This window comes from Scomber japonicus, chromosome 23 (assembly GCF_027409825.1).
Source record: "Scomber japonicus isolate fScoJap1 chromosome 23, fScoJap1.pri, whole genome shotgun sequence".
Lineage (NCBI taxonomy): Eukaryota > Metazoa > Chordata > Actinopteri > Scombriformes > Scombridae > Scomber > Scomber japonicus.
The window spans coordinates 3,124,499-3,145,179 of NC_070600.1; the positions used below are offsets into that span (position 1 = coordinate 3,124,499).

The following is a 20,681-nucleotide window of genomic DNA, read 5'->3' on the forward strand; positions in this document are numbered from 1 at the left end:
AAGGATAACATAATTGTAACTCAATCACTTCAGAGTATTTCTATTCACTCACCAATAATACATAATCATCTTTTTCAACCATCTTTATTGGATAATGGCTTCAAAATCTGGTATGACAGGGGCATTCATAGTATTGAGGACCTGTATATCAATAATACTTTTGCTAGCTTTGAACAGATATCCAGAAAATTTGGTCTAACCAATAATAATTTTTTGCGATACTTGCAAATTAGAGATTTTACTCGTAAAAAGTTTGCTAATTTTCCTACTCTCCCCTCTCCTTCCTGTTTGGATTCCCTATTAAGGGCCAATATGTTGAATAAGAGTAGAGTATCATTTATTTATTCCCACATCATGGATAGCTGTAACCTCTCTATTTCACATATTCGAGAACAGTGGGAAAACGACTTGGGGGTCCAGCTGTCCGATGAGGAATGGGATATGGCTCTTAATAGAGTCCACTCTTCTTCCATATGTTCCTTACACGCCTTAATACAGTTTAAAGTGTTACATAGGTTACACTTCTCAAAAGCTAAATTAGCAAGAATACATGGATCCATTATGCGACAGGTGTAAACGGACCCCGGCTACTTCCTATCATATGTTCTGGTCTTGTCCGAAACGTATTCCCTTCTGGTCATCCTTTTTTGAAGTCATCTCTAATGCTTATGCTTATAACATCTCACCTTCCCCCTTAGTTGCAGTTTTTGGTTATTTTTCAGATCCAACGGGATCTGTTCCCCCTGTTCATTTACAGAAGGTCATTGCATTTTCCTCGTTATTAGCTAGACGCTTAATTTTATTTAAATGGAAGGCTGTTACTCCTCCATCACATCACCACTGGATTAGGGACGTTATGCACAACGTTAAGCTGGAAAAGATCAGATGTACCCTCAACGGCTCCATCAACAAATTATACAAAACCTGGGACCCTCTAATAACTTATATGAACAATTTACCTGGTGTGGAACTGGAACTCTGAACGCTTACACCTGCCCTTGGACAGTCCTATGATAAGAAATGTTAGGTGCACTTGTCCTTTTGGGGTTTTTTTGTTTTGTTTTTTTTCCTCTGTCTGTCCATTGTCTGTGACAAGTCTGTCAGGTTGATTTTGGGTTTGGTCTGTATTTGTTGTTTTTGTTTTTTGCTGGGATTGTTTTTTCTATGGTTATTTGTAAAACAGAAAATATGATTGTTTTATATGATAATTGGAAAATTACAAATAAAGTGTTCAAAAATAATAATACCTCCTTCCTTCTAAGTCCTCCTTCATAACTGAACTCTATGAACATCAAATAGGTGTAAGGTGTCAAACCTCAAAGTGTTTTGTATGCATGTATATCTACAGTTGCTTCTTTCCTCTTGGACTGCACATATACTGTGTCTGCTCAGACCTTGTCACTCAGTATGCTTTGTCCAGATCAAGCCATTTCATGTTTGCGACTTTGTACATGCATATTTCCCCTCCTTTCCCAATCCATCTACACTTCTAACGGCCATTGAGATAAGGTGGATGGAGCTGGCAGGTGACTGATAATGTCCTGAACAGGGTGAACTTCGTCTTCTCATGTTAGGGATATTAGGGAGCTAATATCCAGTTCAAAATCATGCATGAGATTCATTTCACCAAGGCCAAAATACTTTTTTAAATCCTGCTATGAGCAATGAGTGTGATACTCCATGTCTACAGCCACTCATTCTGACACCATGTTTAAGGGCGCTTTCACACCACTAGTTTGATTATTTGGTTCGCACCAGGCAGTACAATTGTTACTATATAGCATACAGACTGCGATGTGGTCCGCGTTCACACCTGCAAACCAATTAAAATTAAAACTGCAAGCAGTGATGAACGGGCCCTCGCGCCCCCACGCATGTCGGGCTGCGGCTCGGTCGCAGAATGTAGCATCACCAAGGTCTTATGTCTCAGCTGAGTTAATTTGAGGTATAAATACTTAAGATTATGGGAGTAATTAGTCAACGAATGAAGCAAGTGACTTACTGTTGCCAGTAGGTGGCGCTATGACTGTCACTAAATATGAGACTGTACATGTGTTCAGACCAGGACGGTGAACAAGCATCTGAAATTTGGAAAAGCTGAGACCATGTGGAGTCAAGTTATGAGGGTTTGAAATTTCATGGCGAAGCATCGAAATTCGCCACGTCACCACGGCAACCAGGAATGACAGGGGAAAAATCTTTTGATACATTTTCATCTCCAATGTCTCAAGATGATTGTGTGTGAATTTGAAGTGGATGGGAAGAAATCTCTAGGACTAGTTTGTTCAAATATGATGCCACAATCTGCATTAAAATCAATATTTTGATTCAAAATGGCCGACTTCCTGTTGGTGTTAGGGTATGTGTCCAAGAGACTTTTTGGTGCGTCTTGACATGTTGAACATGTGTACCAAGTTTCGTTTCTCTATGTCAATCTGTCACGAGGGGCTCGCTTTTATTGATTTTGTAGGGGGCGCTAGAGAGCCATTTTGCCACGCCCATTTGTGCAAACCATAAAATATCAAAATTTTCGCCGGGTCTGGCTTGCGTGCAAACTTTGATGACTTTTAAGGCACGTTCAGGGGGGCAAAAAGGCCGTCGTTGTGAGAGAAGAAGAAGAATAATAATCATGGCAAAAACAATAGGGCTTCGCGCTGGTCAGTGCTCGGGCCCTAATTAGTCCAACTGATGTTCCCTCATCTTCCAGTAGAAATTGTCACCAATTTGGACTTTCACCATGGAGAGACAAGTTCATACTAGGGATCGACCAATATGTTTTTTTAAGGGCCGATACCGATTATTAGTAATCAAGGATACCGATAACAGATATTTAGAACCGATATTAATTTGCAGTAAAAATTTAAATTTTGGTGTCAAAATTTAGAATAACACACTTGGGATTAGACTGAATACAGTATACTGTTTGTTTGTTTTTGTACACTGTGAAAATCTGTGATAAAAATATGTTAAGGAGTTGAGCATAGCTCAGCGGGTAGAGCGCCCGCCCCATGTGTTGAGGCTATAGTCCTCGTTGCAGGGGATCCCGGTTCGAATCCCGAGCCGAGCGGTCTTATCCTGCGTGTCAATCCCCTTCTCTCTGCCTCCTGTTTCCTTGTATATCTCCACTGTCCTGTACATTAAAAAAGGCAAAAAGCCCAAAAAAATAGTAAAAAAAAAAAAAAATATGTTAAAACTTTTGTAGAATAACACAAACTCTGACGCAAATCTTTGTTGAAATGGTTCAAGCAATTGTTTTATTATATAAAAACAAAAAGTGCAGAGATCTCTTAAAGTTCAACAGGTTCTCTTAATCTGTAGGCTACTTGCTGTACTCATAAAGGAGCTCCAGGTCATATTCACTTGATCATTCTCTCTTTTTTTTTTTTTTTTTGCCGTGGTGCTATTTATTTTTAGAAGCGTAATGATTTAAGCTATTTGTAAAATTGTGTCGCACTTGATGTGAATATAGTCAGGCAGGTACTGCAGGTCCAAATTTTGCTTCTGGGCATGCATGTCATTGAAACTGATCATAATAAGGTTGTGGTGTCTTTAAAAACTTCACCATAGAGTATTTTTATTGCAACTTCGACATTTTCTGTTGCCTTGCCTTTAAACACCACACTGCTGCTTCATGGAGCAGTCCTCTTCTCTTCTCTGTGGCGCTGCATCTAAAAGCTGCAGTGTTGATTGGCTGTCACTTGTGCCGTGCAGCCAATGAGTGGGCGCTGTAGGCGGGACATTGTTACACAGCCAAGAGTGGTGACTTCAGGCAGAGATAGATGGCTGCATAAGAGCCAAAGGAGCACGTCTTAAAATAAACTTATTTCATCGGCTATCGGTGGAAAAAACGGCCGATGCCGATTATCATAAAAATGCCGAATATCGGCCGATATTATCGCTCATGCCGTTTATTGGTCGATCCTTAGTTCATACATTGCTACTTGCGCTGATCCTAACCTATTATATTATCAGTATTAGCCATTTTTGGCAAAATATCCAATTCCAGAATGAGTCGCGGCTGCGGCTGGAGAACAATCTGCTGATGCACTGGATTCGTCAAAGACGTATAGCACATCATGTCAGGCAGAGGAGACGCACCATTCTCACAAATGCTGTATTGCTGATGAACACTTTTCCAAAGACCCACAAGGTAGGCTATAGTCCAGAAGAATCTGTTATGCTGTAGGTTAATACAGGGAATTTCCCACAGAAAATGAGTATACATGTAAAATGACAGAATGCTGACAGAGCTGGAGCGGGCACGCGCCTGACACTAGGGGTGTGACGATACACTCAGCTCACGAGACGAGATTTTATTTATTTTTAAAAAAACTTCAATGAGGAAATAAATGACTGTTTTATTTGAAATTCACAACTAATTAACTAATCATCTTGTAATTAATCACTTTAGTTCTATTTTCTAAATATATAATTATCATATGCAGAATGCAGCACTGTAAAAGGTTTCTCCATATAGATATTTCATAGATGGATAATTTTGGTATTTATGGAAATAACAACCATAAATACAAAAGTTAGATACAATCACAAATACTAAATAGTAAATTATAAAGAGTAGAAAAAAGTCTAATATATAAATATAAATTAAATGAAGTATCCAATTATCACATTATGTCATATTGCTAATAAAAAAAAACACAGAAATAAAAGTAAATTGCACAAATCCTGTATCACAGAAATTATAACACAATTTATATGTTGTTCTACTTGTGCATGAACAACATATAAATTGTGTTATAATTTGGTAGTGTGACTCATTTTACTTTTGGCATCATTAGGCTTCCATAGCTGTGCTAGATTCCTCCGCTCCTCCTACTTCAGGCTCAATGTAGAGACCTGAGGTTAACCTGTTCCTCTCCACCTCTCATACTTCTGACTGAGATCTTCTCAGCAGGTAGAAGCTGCAACAAGGTTAATGATCCACACATGACTATAAAAAGAAGACATGACGTGTGAATGAGCGATAGAAAACCGTTTTGTTTTTTTTGTGCGCCCCTTAATTATAGCTTCGCAAGACAAAATTCACTTCGACGAGAAATATCGTCACGAGATCTCAGATATGTTGTAATAACACAGCAATGGGTTAACACGTTTTATTGTAAAAAAAAAAAAAGTAAATAAATAATGCAACTACATTAAAATTTCTGATTTACCTTTCATCGGCCTAAATATCAAGTCTGACAGCCTGGTGGAAAACACTCGAAATTGACAAATCACAATCACCCCCTTGAATGTACACCCCCCTCTAGCACAACCCGCACAATAAATCCTCCCTTCACTTCAGCACATGGGAAAAAAAGGGAATCACAAACCTCCACCACCTATTTCAAGCTAATTCATTTACCATTTAAAGACCTGATCCAGAGGTATGGGGTCAGACTGGAGACTCTCTCCAGTATTGTCAAATTAAATTAATCATTAAGAACAAAATAATAACTAACCCACTTCAACCACCCCAACCAGCAATACAAATCATGAAATATACTGCATCCACTAAAATTCTCTCAAACTATCAACAAATATAGGTTAATTTCCAACATGGACAACACCATTCATTTACCAACAGTCAAATGGGAAAGAGATTTATCGCTCCCCTCTGATACAGTACCAGCTTCTGGATTCAGGTCCGCAGAAATTCATTTGAAATGACAAAAACCATAAATCTACAATTAATCCAGTTCAAAACCCTCCATAGCACTCACATCACTCAAAGCAAAAAAACATAAAATGGGTCTCGCCAACACAGACAAATGCTGACAATGCACTTTAGGCACCACAGACGACTACCTCCACTCCCTATGGCTCTGCTCACCCGTACAGCATTTTTGGCTTCAGGTAACACAGAAACTTTCCTCATACTTGGTGACTTATTATCAGTTGAACTTTCACCAAAATACACAAAACCCAACACTAGTTGCCCTAACTGTCGCCAAGAAAGTAATCCTTACAAACTGGAAAACCAAGCAAACAATAAATATCAATCACTGGTTAAAGCTACTCACAGAATATATATATCAATAGAAAAAATAACTGCCTCTCGAAAAAAACTAATTTTCCTGAAAACTGAAGACTCCATTTATCACAAATCTCAATCTCCAACTTGATATTGCCTGTTAGCGAATGCCTCTAAACTAAACTAATCCTAACCAGAGGCCTGTACTACGAAGCTGGATTAACAAACCCAGGATATCTCTCCGTTACCTGGGTTGACTTACCCAGACATTCGCAATCCTGATAAGCGGTACTACGAAGCTGGTTATCAACTCGGTAATTGAACCCAGGGTTTTCCAATCTGGATCACTGCGCGCTCACATAAAGGGGAGGTGTTTGCAGCATCTGGCCAATCGCAAACATGGAGAAACCCTGCAGAGCAGACTACTTTACCATACAGGAGCAGACAATAATTCTTCAACAATATGAAGAAGGCCAAAACCAGGCCAAAAGCAACACTGATGCAGCAAAAGCCAGGAAGAAATGCTGGCAGAAAATAGCCGACCCTGTTAATGCGCAAATTCGTGAGATTATAGCTACAATATTAATAAATTGGACAATATAAACGGACAGCACTCTGATCACACAATGTCACTTTATTACGGCACAGACGTCTGGGGCAGAGCACTTCCTCAGTGCCCTTTCTTTCATAGCGACATTAAGTTAGTTTAATATTCAACATTCAAAATACAAACCTATTTTGCGCTTCAACCATTTGAGTGAATGATGACAAACCAACTGTATAACAGACTAATATCCCTCATGTGCCACAAGGCTTATTTTACAAATATTTCTTTTCGTCATTTTTTTTTTACAATTACAATAAAATAATAAAGTTATTATGCTCCCTGACCTTTTGATCTCAAGATGTCAAACCTACAGAATAATATCCCTCATGTGCCTCAAGGATTGTTTTTTTAATATATATTTTGGCCAATTAAAAAATTGCATCTATCCCTAAAAACTCTTTCTCTCCAGGCAAGTAATTTTCTTTTTTTTTTTTAATTGCATCTTTATTTGGAATGGACAGAGAAGTACATACACATGACATCAACAGTAAAACTGAAAACACAAGCCATTCCAGTTTTTGTTTTAAGTCCATAAAGCGTGCAACATCAGTTCTCAGGGCTTATAGGACCAAATAATGTACAGTCGCAAATTTTGGATCACACTCTGCTCGGCCTTGCAGATCCCACTATCCTGTAACAGCATAGACTACGTAAGGGCAGGTCATTTTCTTTGGTCAACTAAAAGGCCGTTGGCGCTGCCTTTTCAGAGAGTGTGAAGCCCACATTACATTTGTCAGTCGCATGGTGTCTGCTTGCTGTGTGCTTCATAATTACTGTGAGGAACATAATGAGGAATTTCTGGAGGGACATTATACTGTAGAAGAGGCTGAGGGTGTTGGCCACCAGGAAGAAATGAATGCACAACAGCAGCCCAATAACATCAGAGATGCACTGTGTCACTATTTTTCTGCAATGTGAATGAAACCATTTAAGCAGTGCAAGGAATTAGTGGAGTATTCTTAGGAATATTTTGTAACTTGTTATCATGTGTTACCAGAGTTATTAGCTACATTAGTTACATTTATATCATTCATTATTCATGTGCATATAGAGCATACAATATTCTGAAGGCTGTACTTCCAGTTTTTGGTACATTTGTAGAAAAGGATGAGACCACCTCTTTTTGGAGGTCTCAGTCCGCTTGATTTAGTGTGCACCCAAGTGTGACTGATGCTTTCACACCAACGAAAACAAACCGAACTAAGAGCTTTTAGTGCACACCAACTGCTGTTGATGTGAAAGCACCCTAAGGTTCTGAAATTTCCTTTGAAACCTTGTCCTAGCATTGCTATTTTAGGAATATGCTTTACGTTCCAGGTGTTATGGCAATGAAGGCTCATGTCTCCCTGATGCCTTACAAAATTATTTTATTGCACTGGAAACCTCCCTTAATCATAGTCCTACTTCCTTGTGGTTCAAGGACCTTCATCCCATTTTATCTATTTATATTTTGCTTGTTTGTTGTTTTTCCACCAGTCTCAATAGGGGTGAATTGTGAGTATGTCTGGAAGGTAGACATTGGCTGTTCTGTCCTCTTCTCCATATACATTCAATTAGGGGCGTCCCAATTCTACAAATCCTCGATTCGATTTTAAGGTCACAATTCGATTCGATTCCAAAACATTTTTTTGGGTCCTTTTAGCACAGATGCTTATGCCATTTTAGACTAATCAAGAGTGATATAATCTCCATCAGTTGTTTGTAATGTACCACATTAAGGTCTTACTGTCCAAATTAAATAATCTATTAGCAATATAATGTAACAATAACTTGTTTCAGCAGTCAATTGGAAACTTACTGTAAACAAAAGAATCAACTAGTGACCCTTTAGTAACTGCAGAGTGCACTCTTCATATTAGATGATATTCAAGTTCACAATAAAACAAAAACTAAATTAAAAACAGCCTAATGTCAATAGCCATCCCTGAACAATTAAGTGTGTTAACTGTCCTAACAGTGTCCTAACTGTATCTAAGAATAGCATCTCTGCTGCTACAAATACTCCTATAGCGCTAGTTATTGCTTTAATGTGGACATCCCAACTCTCCCACATATTGATAGCGGCTCCCTGACGCCCACAAATTATACACAATCTCCTGGACTCTGCAGTGGGTGAGCAAGAGCGCGAGCTAGAGAGTGTCTGCGCGTGCATGTTTGTGTGACTATCAATGCAGTGCATGAGAGCAAAGCGTTCTGATAGCTCTGTGTTGCTGCTTATTAGACGAATCACACAAGCCAGTAATGTTGACTTGCTGCATTTCTACACGTGTGTGTTTTTCCCTCTTGACTAGCCTGCTGGTCGTGACTTTGGGGGCATGGCTACATCCTCGATTCCTCCTTTGATTTCGAAGGTCGAGATCGCAACATCATTTCGTGACCCCCCTACATTCAATATGTGTATACACTTAACTGCTCCACCTGCATTGGAGAGATTTGTGTTCTTAATTTATAAAGAGACAACAATATCCTAACAGTGAACAGAAACAGTTCCAGTGTATGGCCATGTCACTCACTATTTGATTTAATGAATTGTTTATCTTGCACCACAGTAATGTGAAGGTAACACATCTGGCTTAAAGTCATGAATTAAGATAGCTGACAATGATGGCACATGAGAGGGAACGATCTGTGCTCTCAGTTAAAATGACATACTTGCACCTGTTATAAAACCACAATTTTCATGTTTAAGATATTTTGCACATTATCCATTAATGAAAATTTGAATTAATAAAATGAAATCCATATATCACCCAACATTGGATATATGATAAGATAGACACAACATTACCAAGAGTAGGGGTGTGTCCAAAAAATTGATCCATCAATTAATATCGATTTTCTATTTAAAAATTCGATATCGATTCAAAACTCTGTGAATCGATTTTTTGGTCATATCTGTTTGTGACACCGGAGTCATTACACTTGTTTACCTTTTTTTATTGTCAAGTGTATCTTTGCAAAGCAGAGTGTCACTCTGTCTCAGTTGGGATTGAGGTTATAATAAATCCTGGAACTTCAAAATTAGCTGTCATCTTTTAAAACCCACACATACAACAGCACAGCACAAGCAGTGTTTTCCTGACCAGCCTCTTCAGTGTGTTGTTAAACTACAAACCAGCTCGCCATATCCTTAACTCATCAGAGAGAATAGATGGAAGCATGAAATTTAAAATAATTATAATTTGAGAGTGTACTTTGTCTTGTATTTGAACTGACATGCTTATCCATAATCTTTATGTGCATTTTTTGAAAATCATTGGTTACATGATGACAACATAATTCAAAATGACATGATTTAAAATGCCACTGGTCTTAAGGGTAAATACACATAGATGCTATCATGCTAGATCCCAGTGTTGGATCAGACTCATCATTTAACTTTACTCTTGAAGAATTTGGTGTCCACACATGATTGCGTGTTAAAAATATTGTCTGACTTACAAAACAGAAACTCTGGGAACATAAAATTGAATCGATATTGAATTGAATCGAATCAAATCGAATCGGGACCCTGTGAATCGGAATTGAATCGATTCAGGAAATCATTGACAATACCCAGCCCTAACCAAGAGCATGTGGAAGCCTGAAATACATCTGTGATTCCAAAACCATAGTCATTGCAGGGCAACAAGCATTAAAAGTTCTCCAGACAACATAGTGCCATAGCAGGATTTGGGCCTATATAAAAGGAAAGTAAAAAAGACCTAGTCCAGTATTCCTGCTCCATCAAAGTCTATGGGTGGCACTATGCAGTCAGGCAGGTAGCATTCATCTGGCATCTGCCAAAGACTTGTCTAGACTGCCAAATAATGAAGCATGTTTCATCACTTCAAACATGTTTCCACCGCTCCACAGTTGGAAAAATGTACAATCAGTTGGGTCTGTATACTTGGATTTATGCAATTATAATCACTAGTTAGAATGGCTATAATAATAAACAATTTTGGTCACATGGTGTACAGTAAGCATACGACATGCTATGCTATAGGTATTACAGGTAAAAGCTAAAGCTAGCAAGTTACTCTACCTAGCAGTGCAGCAGGCAGTGCAGGGTGGCAGACTGAGCTGTTGCCTTGCCGAAGGGCATGATGCAGGGCCATGAAGAGCCCACGTCTGAGGACAGCCATTAGATACACAGTCACACTGAAGAAGAGAAAGAGCACAGCCACTGGATTATTCACTAGTGTGACATATTGTTTATTTGGTTGTAGAACAGAATGTACACCTGCCTATGTGTGGAAATAAATATTTCTTACTCCCCAATTCCCTATATTTTTCTCATGTTTAACCAGCCAAATGCACTTTGAGGGTCACAGGTAACCCCTCCTTTGAAGTTTGTATGTGCACCTTTGACTTTTCATCAGAACCAGAGAGTTATTAGGAGAATTTCATACCGATCCGAGTCTTAGAAGTGCTCCAAATGTGAGTCATGTAATGCTGTCTATGGAAAAAGACAGCTATAATCCATAGGGAAATGCTCACAGTCTCTTTGTAATAAACAGCTTGAAAAAGATGGCCTTATATAGCAATGTTTCCAACAGTGTGGGGATGTATGTATGAATCTACCTTTGTCTAAAATGTTGCTCCTTCAGCAAACAAACACACTTGAGGATGCTCAAAAACTCACAAAACTTTGCAGGTATGTATATTGATTTGATATATTCACAAAAACATCAGAAGTGGCAAAATGGCTCAACAGCACCCACTACAAAATCCCAACGTCAAAACCCCCACCATTGAAATTGACGCAGATGAACAACAATTGGTAGGTACACGTATCATCCCCAGACTGCAAACACAGCCTCTTGGAACAATACCCTAAGTTCAACAGGAAATCAGTCATTTTTATCATTAGAACTTTCTATGACACTGTGGTCTTTTATGAAGTGGTCCGCTGGGCAGCATCTCAGCTGCAGTCAGGAAGAGACTGGATAAACTGATCAAATAGTTGAGCTAGTCCCAATATGCCCCCTTGACCTGGTGGAGGTGGTGGAAGAAAGGAGAATGATGACCAAGCTGTCTTCTATGATGAAGAATGACTCCCACCCCATGTGGGACACTCTCCCACACAGCAACAGACTGCTTCACACAGTGTGTGAAAGAGTGAGATCACAGGTCCTTCCTCCTTTCAGCTGTCAGACTGTAGAAGTAGCACTGCTCCCAGTAAACCTCACACACCCCTGACCTGGACAACTGCACTGTAATAATACCAGTATTTCAGGTGTAACTGGGGATTTCCACCGGGTCCGTCAGCGGCGCGGAACAGCTGCGCTACAGTTTAGCTCCGTCCTCTGCCCGGCGTCAACTCACAGTGGGAGCGTCACAGCAGCGTGGCTGAGCATGCTATGGGAGAGAAAGCTGCCTTTTAAAATTAAGTTGCTCTGTTAATACAGTAATTACGGCAGCCCAATCAAATCCAAACGAGTGCCTTTAGTGTACAGTAATTACTGTAGTAGCAGCACAACTAAACGGCCCAATTTTGTTAACTTGCTCAATTTTGGTTGATTTGGTAATTTTCTTTGATTTTTGTGCTTATCTCATGTGTCAGTATGCTACGTAGCTTGATGGTGTCTTCATCTGTCTGTTTTATTCATGTAAAGTTGTTGTAACTCAAATGTATATTGTCCTCACATTTGTCACACTTGAGCCTACAAACTCATTTTAGTTCATTTTTGAACGTTTTAAACTAAAATGTTACAATTTGCCTAATTATGTGTATATATTATGTATAAATAAATGTTTTTTTTAAATTACATATTGTTGTTAAACTCAGACCCGTGGCATACTGCACCACCCAGGTACAAAAAAAACCCTTAGGCCCCACTGCTGAAAAAAATCCTAGAGGAAAAACACTGCATTGTAACCTGCAACACGCCCTAACATGTGTGCGCAAAGGCCCTATCATCACTACTTGCAGCTTTTATGTTTTTTTTAAATCATCATCATCATCATCATCATCATCATCATCATCATCATCATCGTTATTATTATAGGTATTATTAGTCTTCTCTTGTGGCTCTAATTGCCATGAGCTAAAATGAGCATAAACCATTGACTTTATGGATGTATACGGACATTATGACAGCGCCCCAAAAGTGAAGCCAAAATCTTTTAGAAGTAGGGCACCCACAGAAAAAAATAAATAAAAATCAATGTCACATGGTAATCTATGTGTAAATCCGATGGCATGGTGGAGAGATGCGCTGGTATCATGGTTTGCATGACAACAGACAGGGTTAACATTGTCAGTGCACTACGGATTGACAGCTGTTTTGGACACAGGCTTCATATTGCCATTATTGAGTAATTTGTGAGTTTCTACGAATGCAATTTAAGTGACATAGATGTTTTATTTGTTAGGATGTTTAAACAAAAAGTAAAAGTGTCATTATATGAAAATGATAACATGATAAATAAATATGACATGATATAATATGAACATAATAGCTTCATTTCATATTCAATTAAACATAAGTACTGTAATGTCATTATTACACACTTACACACTTTGAATGTTCAACTGACTCACAATGTTTTCCAGAAAGGAGCATGCAGGATCCTAGAATAGACAGAGTATTCAGAGTTTGATAGTTTGGAAGAAGGTGGTTGGAGCTTTTTCCAACAGCTGGAAAAAGAAGAAAGCACTTGCTGATGCACAACAGCAGCTCAAGCTTCAAGAGCATAAATTGATGACAGAGTCACCAACAAGATGGGGAAGATGGGGCTCAAGACCACGCGTGATAGAATTATTGAGCAAGAAAAAGCACAGGCTCCTTGTGCCAATATGGCAAGATTTTGAGGAAGGTGGTAAGCAAAGCACTTGCCTCCACTTCTGGAGTTCACAGATGCTCTTTCGGGTGAGCAACTTGTTACAGTTTCTTATGTAAAACCTGTGTTGGCCTTGTCCAACTCTTAAGTCCTGGTAGTGAAGTCTGATGACACAGAGCTAACCAAAAAAAAAAAAAAAAAAAAACTATTCTGGGCTACCTGAACACCAAGAACACAGAAACATCTGCAGACAGGCTGGTGACTTTTATATCCACACTTGACCCCGGCATCAAAAACCACGATAATAGCAAGATCCAGATTTTTTTTAAATCATTGTGCAATATTTGACGGCACTTGAAGGGAGTAATTTGTTTACATATATTATTGTTTTCTCTTCCTTGTGCTGTATTAGTGCTTGATTATTGTTGTCACCAAAATCCAAGTAAATATTAAAATCTTTTTTAAGTAAATATTGCACATCCCTACTTTGACTTAGTCTTTAATTGTTTTTATCATGATCATCATTATTATTATTATCATTGTTATTATTGTTATTGCTATTTTCAGTTTATAGCCACAGTTTGGTTAGGTTGAGGTAACAAAACTACTTGATTCATTTGAAATACATGTAGCTTTGCAAATCATCTCCACAAATTATTAAATATATACATATGCATTTCATCTGTTACTCGCTGCTGAAAGTACATAGCATAATAAAAACAAATATCTTCATATATAATGCAATATAAACTGAGCTTTATAGTGAATGAGCAGCTTTGATCATGATTGAAGGCTCTATTGCTTTACAGTACTATTAATGTAAATTTTCCTGCCACATCTCTCATTGCATGTCACTAATATTTCACCCCCATTTTTTACCATAACTAGGTAGTCAAATGTGAACATATAAACACAGTGTAGTGTTTATATCAAAAGGCACAGTATTTGTTTAGCGTGATATAGATATAAAACCCTAATCTTCACGTCGTGAACATTCAAGTTTGTCTGCAAAAACAAATAAAATTTAAAAAGTGTAAAATGTAATATTTTAAATGATGTTGAATGGAAACGTAATTAGAAAACGTTACCAGCAAACATAATCCACGGCAAATGACAAAACGTTTTTTTTTCAATTTTGTGTGGCACTTGAAAACTACTTGGTAATAAGTGATAAACTAGACATCATATACATTCACTGAACACAGATTGTGAAAACAACATGAAATGTCATCAAAACACATTTTAATGCAGAAACTATCTTAAAATGTTACATTTTACACTGAGAATTAAATGAATAGCAGCTATTTTATTTGTTTTCTCAGACAAAAACTTGAATGTGACGTGACATGAAAGCAGTCCTATAGAAAATAATAGGGCAGCCACCTCACTATTTATGAGCCCAAATCCTGTGATGGCTACGTTTTGCACTGTGGACATTTTGTTGTGAGACTGGGTTGTGAATAATTATTACCCCGGATTTCTTCAAGAACCGCCCCCTTATTATTTTTACCAACCTCCTCCTGCTAAAATCAGGCCTGCAAAGAAGGCACAAACTGGCTTTGAAACGCAGAGTGTAGAATATCTAGTATCCCAAACAGGGGGCTCCATATTTGTACAGCGCTGGTGCTATGCTGCGTTTTAGTGGGGAGGTTGCCAAGATGGCGCAACTGTATGACGCTATATCTGTGTGCTGCCAAAGCTTTTTTCATTCGAGACTTGAATTTGCTTGCTTAAGGCCAAGAAACATATACCGTAATTTCCGGACTATTAAGCGCACCTAAATAAATAAGCCGCACCCACTGAATTTTAAAAAAGTATTTATTTTAAACATAAATACTCCGCACATCTATAAGCCGCAGGTGCCTACATTGACACAAAGGAACTTTACACAGGCTTTAAAGCGATGGTTCGGCGTAATTTCGACCTAGTGTCATATGCACCATGAGGTCTATCTAATATAAAATAGTGGAGTTAGAGCCATAAGCTGAATGGCTTAGTACAAGCGCTAACGGGACCACCAGTATATCAGGTAAATGACCCCACTAAAAATGCCTGGATTGTTATCAAACTGAAAATACCCTGTGGTCACGTGATATTTCGACGAAGCTTGTGAAACCAGGAAAAATCCATAAATTAGCCGCGTCATTGTTTAAGCCGCGAGGTTCAAAACGCGGGAACAAAGTAGCGGCTTATAGTCTGGAAATTATGGTAAATAGTTTTTTAGAACATTAGTATATCGCTGTAAGGTCTGTTGGTGAAACCTTAGCCCGTTTTTTGTTTTGTTTTTCATGGACTTTCTCTGCCGGACTCTGCTTGCAACGAGCTGATGCTGTTGCTAACCGTCTGAGTTGTTTGCTTGCGAACTCGGTGTCCCAAAAGTTGTCTTCAAAAGGCTCCAGCCGCTAAATAACTGACTCTGGTGACATGTCGACTACGGGGGAGGATATGGAAACAGCAGTGGAAGTGATGGAGGCCGCGGAGAGAGAGAGAGAGCCATACCTACGCCAAACTATATCCTGTGGAAAACTCTCTGAGTCATAACGTTAGCCCACAAAAGAAAGCACTGTGTTGCGACACGGAGCTCACAAACTCTGTCCTGCTGGCGGCAATTAACAAGCTTGCTGATTTGCAGCACGGTTTCAGGGAGAAGTTGGACTCCATAGAGAAGTCCATAGAAAATAAGTATTCAAACTCTCTTTACTTAAGTGCAAGCTGCAGAGAAGGAGGTAGGGGAGCTGGCATCCAAAGAGGTGCGAGTGAAGGACATGCATGAAGCTTGAAGACCGCCAGGATTCCTGAGCCTGAGGGCTAAAGTGTGCCGACTCTCTTCAAAAGACGGTGGATATGGCCCACAGACTGGGACCACGGATGAGGAAGGAAGGACCGCATCCACCACGCCCCATCATAGTTCGGTTCTCGTACCGAGCACACCGAGATCAAGTTTGGGCATACACTAAAAACTCTGAGGTCCTCAAGCAGAAGAACGTGAAGATATCGGAGGACTTAACTCAGCAAGTGAGGCAGGCAAGAGCGAAGCTGTGGCTGCTGGTAAGAAGATCTCTGCTGAGGACTTGACATGAGTAGGTAGACTCAACTACTTCACAAAAAAGAAAAAAAGGATAGCTGCTTAACTTGTTCATATGCTTAGGAGAGCAATTGCATTTATATTTTTCTTACCACAAAACGGATCTAGGGATCTATAATTTTCTATTTGTAACATAATTTAATTATATGGCTTACATGGGCCAGTTTCTAAACTGTTCATTTAACTTAAAGCCTTGGGCTTGTGAATTCAAGTTTTGAACGTTGTTCAATCCTTTGCATAACTACTACTGCTGTTCATCTGTGGTTCGTGTAGTGTTTATACGTATGTTTGATATTCAATTTTCATGTTTTTCTCTTAATGTACGGGGATGTACGAGATCTAACTAAAAGAAAAGCTTTAGTTTTATTTATTTTATGTAGTTATCAAAATAAGGATATTTATTTTTTACAGGGGACTCATTCTTCTTCAAAAGATGAAGCCTTCTGTGTAATCAGTGGGGAGGGAAAGCCATATTTTCTCACAGTACTAATTTCTCAAGAGAGGTTTTAATTTTATTCAATCCGAAATTTAATGGTGTGATTTTGTATACTGAGGCTTGTGATGCTAGTAGATGGGAGTTGGTAATAATTAAATCTGGGGATAATATATTTATTTTGGTAAATGTTTATGGATTTAATGCAAGGAACTCTAACATCACACTCCTTAATTTTTTGGCTGACAAAATTCTGCAAGAAAGAAACAAATGTGTGGTTGTTTGCGGGAACTTTAACGAGGCTCCAAACTTATGTACAGACCCTGCAAGAGGAAATCAAGATAACCCTGATATATATGATTTTTGTGGTAAGCTATCATTATTAGACGCTCTTAGAATTTTACACCCGTATGAAACAAACCTCTTTACCTGGTTTAAAGCAGATTTAACATCAAAATCTCGTTTAGATTTGTGGCTTATATCTGACAATTTGGCATCCTTGGTCCAAACATATAATATTACTGCTGCTCCCTTGACTGACCATGCTGGAATAGATATTTCTTTTTCTAATTCAAATTTTACTCAATTTTACTGGTCACAACAAACCTGGATATTGGAAATTGAATTCTTCCTTTTTACAGGAATCAGATTATCAAGTGGGTATTAAGCAAATTATCACTAAATACCAATCCATGTCAGAAATGACTCCGACGTTAAAGTGGGAATTACTCAAATTTGAATGTCAATGGCTTGTGCTGATCATTTACAAGAGTTGAATGATATATTAAACATTCCTGTCCCAAGTAATGAAGACAAAGTCAGTTTACACTCTTTAAGGGAAAAATGTTTTTGTTTTCCAAACAAAAGCAAAGGGGACGTTTATAAGGTCTCCAGCCAGATGGTTGGAACATGGAGAAAATGATTCCTCTTTCTTTTTTAGTTTAGAGAAAAAATGTGGTGAAACAAGGAAAATCTCTGCTTTATATATTGATAATAGTCTCTAAAAATGAAAAGGAAATATCTTCATTTATCTCTAACTTTTATCAGAAGTTAAACTCTTCCTCGTTTGACCCTCAGGCTTGTCATGACTTTTTTCCATATCCCCATCTAGTCCTAAAATCTCCAGAGAAAATTGGGAGCTTTGTGAAGGACCAATTACACTAGAAGAATTACAGTCTGTTATTACCATGCCACCAAATAAAAGTCCTGGTCCAGATGGATTGTCTTATGAATTATATATATAACATTTAAATAAAGATCTTCTTTATCGAGATAATTGGCGACCTATAACTTTACTTAATTCAGACTACAAATGACTTGCTGCACTGTATGCTAATAGATTAAAAATATGTTTAGAGGAAATTATTTCTGTAACACAGTCAGATTTTATGAAAGGTCGGCATAGTTCTAATAATATACGGCTTGTTCTAGACATTTTCCATTTCCATTTATTTGATGAAAATTCATTGATTTTATTTTTGGACTTTTACAAAGCTTTTGATACTGTCGAACACTCTTTTATTTTCCAAGCTTTACAATATTTTGGGTTTAAAAAGAAAAAAGACTTTAGGAATATCATAAATACTCACATGAATAGCTGTGTATCCTTAGCACATGGTACCTCCCTGATCGGAAAACGTGCAGCTATTGTTTCATTCTTATTTAAATTCATTTGGAAAAACAAGACTGAATATATAAACTTATTAGACAACACTCAGAGAGTGGTCTCAATGTCTTAGATTTCCAAACTATTAATAGTGTATTTAAAATCAATTAGTTAAAACTTTGATAAATGTGGTGGTTTAAAGTTTTTCCTTTCATGTAATTTTATCTCAGGTAAACTACCTATGCTTGTCCAAGCCCTGGACACATGGAAAATCACTTTTAAACACACGTATATTATGGAATAATCAGCATGTTGTATACAAAAATAAGACCATATTTTTTAAAGACTGGTATGACAAGGTATTATATCACCTTTATGTTCCTTCTGCACAGAAGAGGTGGAATCTTTTTCTCATTTATTTTATGGATGTCCACATTCTCATTTTTGGACTCAAATATCTTTATTAATTTGAGTGTTTCAGAGGGTCTTGGTCACCATTACATAAAGTAAGGTCTTGTTTGAGTGTTGAATCTAACAATAAGAAAATTGATAATGTAATTAAATGTCTGTTGGGTAAATATCGTATTCATAAAGCCAGATTTCTTCAGTTTATCCCAAATGAAATTTTGTTTCATGTTTTTTTATGATTCTGTGTAAAGTAGGCTACTGAAAAACAAAAAAAGCGTTCAAGATATCCAGCCTACTAAAAGATATTGTAGAACATACTGCCAGTTATAATATTGATCCGATTTCTATTCATTTGTTTAATTTTTCGATGTATTATTTATTTACTTTAACAGATAGACAGATAGACTTTCATTCTCCCATGGGGAAATTTGTATTCACAATCTGTCAAAAACTAATTTGCAACATTTTTGGTCTGATTGTGTTTTTTATGTGATATATATGTATATTTCTTTTGTATTTAACGCTGTACTCCCTGTACTAAGGTTGTAGGCTGTATTTTGATACATAAAGTTTGTAAAAAAAAAAAAAAAAAAAAAAAAAAAATGTTGCGTTTTAGTACACTGCCGTCTGCCTGTTCCCAATGTATGCTTACAAACTCGACAACATACAAAAACAATAATTTAAGCCTATGACATTATTATTATGATGTAACTTCTGTCTCATTTTCTGACTCGTTATCAGTCCTTTCTGGAATGCCAATTAATTCCAAATTATTGTAACGGCATATTGTGTCGTTGTTCCTCAACAAAGAGAAAATTCTGAAAACAGTTCCCAGTTATTTCGCCCTGTCACGTCTGATGCTAACTGCAACTATCATTCGCTTCATGACCGTAAATGTGTACACAAAATACAAAAGACATTGACGTACCAGACAAAAGCAGCTGCAGGAACACGACGTTGACAGACAGTCGGGTAAGGAGCGATAAGCGGGCGGTGTCAGATTGGGACGTCATAGATACCAGGAACAAACACATAGCTTAATGCTAATGATGCTAACACATTTCCTAGTAAGGACAGGACGCCTTGTTTTCGCCTTCACACCCGCATTCCATCAACACACGTCATTCCGTGCCTCTGATTGGCTAGTATTCATTGCCATCGTTGGTGAGGTATATAGTGAGGTAGTGAGGTTTAAGGAATAAGTAATGACATACGAGTCAAATCATAGACATATATACGTATATATATCTATGAGTGAAATGGTTCGGGGTAGGGTAAAAATATCAGGGTAAGAGCCAATCAGAGGCAGGGTAGGGGCGGGTCTTCTCAGAAAAAAGGTGGAGAATAATAACGCGGTAGTTTACGTTTTTTGTTTTTTGTTTTTGTTGTTTTGCTTTTTGTTTTTTGTTTTTCTTTATTCAAAAATGGTATTGCATACAAACGATAATAATATAGTAGCCTACATATTCAAAAATACAGGCTTATGTAACTATTGAGAAAATAATGTACATTAAAAAATAAAAAATACATCTAAAAAAACAAAAGTATTTCTAAAGATAATTAAATGAACATATGAATAAATCTAAATTAAAATTCTTACAGATAGTATGAAAGAAAGAAGGCAATTCATTTGACCTCATGGGTTTATCTATATACCCATATATAAATGATAATGATAATGTTATAAGAGCCTGTCACTTTCTTTATTGTTTGTCAGCAAAATAACTATGCAGAGTTATAACTATGCAACTCAAAATGATATTAACTAGCCTACATAGTCTAGAGATTTTCCAATCGTAT

The 20,681-nt window shown here is 37.7% G+C and overlaps 1 protein-coding gene across 4 annotated transcripts in view; it reads right to left on the bottom strand.

Moving 5' to 3' along the window:
• msrb3 (methionine sulfoxide reductase B3) overlaps positions 1-20,065 on the bottom strand; it is a 34,152-nt gene extending 14,087 nt beyond the window's left edge. For 2 of the 4 annotated variants that reach the window (XM_053313894.1, XM_053313896.1), the window contains exon 1: positions 19,810-20,065. In XM_053313894.1, the coding sequence (XP_053169869.1) occupies positions 19,810-19,915 (106 nt within the window). In that variant the 5' untranslated portion in view covers positions 19,916-20,065. Of the gene's footprint in view, positions 1-10,608; positions 10,725-19,809 lie in introns of those variants that run through there. The other 2 variants (XM_053313895.1, XM_053313897.1) reach the window with 2 other exon arrangements.
• Between the last annotated feature and the right edge of the window lie 616 nt (positions 20,066-20,681).